The 3,938-nt window shown below is 35.1% G+C and overlaps 1 protein-coding gene across 1 annotated transcript; it reads right to left on the bottom strand.

The window, feature by feature from the left end:
• Positions 1-415: 415 nt before the first annotated feature.
• LOC118628555 (olfactory receptor 51F1) lies at positions 416-2,680 on the bottom strand. The gene is made up of 2 exons (XM_036259537.1): positions 2,672-2,680; positions 416-1,396 (listed from the first exon to the last, which is right to left on the bottom strand). The coding sequence occupies exons 1-2, from the start codon at positions 2,678-2,680 to the stop codon at positions 416-418; spliced, it is 990 nt and encodes a 329-aa protein (XP_036115430.1).
• Between the last annotated feature and the right edge of the window lie 1,258 nt (positions 2,681-3,938).

The following is a 3,938-nucleotide window of genomic DNA, read 5'->3' on the forward strand; positions in this document are numbered from 1 at the left end:
AAACTAAACCCTGCTCTGTTAGACATGTGGACTTTGATGAACAGATAAATGTCTCTAGGCTTCAGTTTCTTCATCTTTAAAACAATAATTCATTGAGTCATTTTGAAAAATAAATAGAATATATTTCAAAAGCACTTAGTAGGGCACCTAATATAAAATAATAAATATTAATTACTTAGACTATTATTTATATTAGTTTATTATTGTATTTTCCTGTTTCCATTATTGGACTATAAAATGCTTAAGGTATAATGTACATTTTTTATCTGAAAACACAGAAATGCTTACTAAATGTTTGTTGAATAAATAAATGAAATGGGGAAAAAAATATCTGACAGGCAGTCACCTACCAGAGTTGCTTTTCTACAGTGAAAGTGATTTTTATCTGGTTCTTCTCAAAATGAATCATGTCTGTTCATTTTGTAAGGAGAAGACTGAGTATAGCCTTGCGAATCTGTTTTGTTTTTACACTATAGATGATGGGGTTGAGCACAGGGGGCAAAAGCAGGTATATATTGGCCATCATCGAATGGACCACTTTGGGGGCTGATTGGCCATAACGATGCACCAGGGACAAACTTATCATGGGGATGTAGAAAATAGCAACTGCTCCAATGTGAGAAACACAAGTACTAAAGACCTTGTGCCGTTCTTTAGGGGAGGCCATACTGAGCACAGAGCGAATGATCAAGATATAAGACAGGACAATGCATGGTGTATCTACCCCAGTGGTCAGAATGAGATTAATTAATCCACAGATGCTGTTGGCCTGAGTGTCTGAACATGCTAATTTAATCACATCTGGATGGTAACAGTAAGAATGGGAAAGAACATTTGCTCTACAGAAATAGAGGGGCTTAAGGAGCAAGAGTAGTGGCATTATTAATACTACAGTGCGTATAATCATTAAGAGGCCCATCTGAATGATTCTGGAATTAGTGAGAATGATAGCGTACCTCAGAGGGTTACAGATCGCCACATAGCGGTCAAAGGCCATAGCCACCAGCACTCCAGATTCTATGAAAGTAAATCCATGAAGAAAAAACATCTGGATAATGCATCTATCTAGACTGATTTCTCTTGCATTAAACCAGAGGATAGATAATGTTGTCGACATCGTAGAAATAGTTAAGCCCAAGTCAGCTGTGGATAGCATGGACAGGAAATAGTACATGGGCTCATGGAGACTGTGCTGGGTAATGATGACAAACAGGATCATGCTGTTCCCAAAGAGGGCAATGGTGTAGAGACAGGAGAAGGGAATGGAGATCCAGGCATGGACAGACTCCAGGCCAGGAATGCCGGTCAACAAGAAAGTTGGAAATGTAGATGTCAAGTTATGTAAGATCTCTCTGTTATGTAGATTTGTAGCATTTGTCCTCACAATGCTCACATCCTAGAGAAATAAGAAAGTACATGATTACACAAAAAATATCTAGATAAATTTTCTTTGGGTTAAGAGAGGTATTTAAGTTCATGAATAAGTCCTCTATCATTGAGAAAACTAAATTGAACTCTGACATTCATCTGCATTCATTATGAGGGATATTTAGCAAAATACATAAATATTTTAAAGTCTTAAATTCAAGAAAAATATATCTGTATAATTTTATACATTTTAACATAATTGACATAATTTTAAGCTCTATTAGATAATAAGATTCTGTGAATAGAGACTTAGTTAAGAAAAATAATTCCATTTTAAATATGTCATGTATGAAATGACATAAGAGAAATCCATCTAAAGATGTCTTTAGGTCTAAAGTGCCCTTGCGGGTGTGAATCTCCTGGCAAAAGTCTCCAGATTTGTGCTGGAGACAAAAAACTCAGATTTTTGTTCTTTATAGATTTGGAAGTTGTGAATCATTTCAATCTAACATTGTGGGTGAACAAACTCAGAGAATAGACTTATAGGTGAAAACTTTCTCTTTGATTTTGATTACTTTAAATAGCTCATATAAATGGAATCATGCAGTACATGTTTTTGTGTGATAGCTTATATTATTTAGCATCTCGTCCTCAAGGTTCATCCATGTGGTAGAGCACGTCAGAATTTCCTCCTTTTTAACCAGTGCCTACATTGTGCCCTGCATGAGTTCTTAGAGTGATATTTACTGCTGTTCTAGGAGTATGAAGTGATGGATGCCAGTTTGAAGATAAGGTTTTCAGTAGATATCACAGAGAACAGGAGAGGCAGATGAATGAATACACACAGAAATGTTATTAATGTTATGAAGACTTGTTCAATGAAAAAGGTTAAAATAATATTTAAATGAGTATATTTATGTTGTTCAAATCAATTCTAGGAAGACATAAAATCAAATAATAGCTATATTAGTTATTATAATATTAACATTTTTCAATTAAACATTTAAAAATACTAGGTAAATTTTGCTTTCTGTAATAAATATACATGTTACCATTCCCTTTATACTAGTTTTTATAGTTACTTTTTAATCTCAAATTCCTAGGTTTTCATTCAATCTGAAAACAATCATTACAATAGTTAACTATAATCTAGTGGGCTTCAGAAATCTGTGTTATATGGATCACTGAGGACAGGAGTGACCATAACATTGTCTGACTTTTCTACAAGCTCACATGAATACATTTGTAAGTAACCATCAAAGCACAAAGTTGACACAATGAACACCTTTCTCTACCCTCTTACCAGCTTCATGCGGAAAGAGGAGGCTTTTCTGTCTTCACTAGCAGAGAGAGAACAAGATACAGTCCTGGAGTCAAGGGCTTTATAGTAAAGTGGGATTGAGCTGTGGGGCCATGGGCAACATGCGAATCTCCCTGGGGTCACAGACAGAGAACTCTCTCTCTCCAACTATCAATACAGGACAATTCCATGCAATCTCAGAAGGGTTTTAGCAACTAACTCAAGTGACAAGTGGTCCACAGGATCCTTAAATACAAATAAACCAAATTATTCATATAAATGGATGTTTAGACATTGCTCTGTCACTGGGGAATAAATTAATGCATGTTATTATCTCTTTATTATCAGTATGCTGGAACGATACAAAAGCAAACTAATGTTTCCTGGGACAATTATGGCGACAATAAAGAGTGAAGAAATTTTCAAACCACCTCCAAGCCCCTATTTCTTTATTACTGTATGACCCATAGAGAGAATGCTACATCCTCTCCCGAAGCCATCTTTGTCCAGGCACTCACTAACAAAATGGGTCAGCTCCTGCTATATTAATTGGGCCCCATTTTGCTATTGGCTGGTGTCCTTCTGTGTGAGTAATAAATTCCATGTGTTCTTACTCTGGTACTTGCTGTTTTCCTGAGATAATAAATGGAAGGGCTTAGATTCTTGGGAGAATTTGTCTATCCTTGTTGATGTGGGCAGTTAAGTATGGATGCAGATTACTTTATAAGTCTAGCAATTCTAGATTCAAAGGAGAGGGAAACACGAACACCCAAACTTATGTTTCTCTTTTATAAAGAAACTCCAGATTGGCAGAGAGAGTCTTGGGTTTGCCTAGATATCAAGAAGACCAGTAATATGTTTCTCATTGACCTATTTTTCTTTAATTTCCATTTGGCTATTATTTCTATGCTTTCTTGTTTGAGAACTCAACTGCAGAAAGTGTGAGGGGTTAAATGCAAATACCACAACTATACCTGCAACCTCTACCAAGTGTCTGAATTGATCAGTAATAAAATGACTATGAGAAAATTTTATTTGTCATTGCGAAAGAATAAAAAGTTTCACTATTTTTAAAAAATAACTTGTTTTGCTTTTCTGGTAGGTGTTTCCTGATACCTCATTGAGGTTTTAATTTTCATTTTCTTTATGATTGATCAAGGGGAACAGCTTGCGATATATTTTATATTGTTTGAGTATCTCTTTTTATAAACTGCCTTTCCAAGTTATTTTTGTAAGAAAAATTAGTTTAATTTTTCTAGAAAAAATACAA

This window comes from Molossus molossus, unplaced genomic scaffold (genome assembly GCF_014108415.1).
Source record: "Molossus molossus isolate mMolMol1 unplaced genomic scaffold, mMolMol1.p scaffold_m16_p_13, whole genome shotgun sequence".
Classification (NCBI taxonomy): Eukaryota; Metazoa; Chordata; class Mammalia; order Chiroptera; family Molossidae; genus Molossus; species Molossus molossus.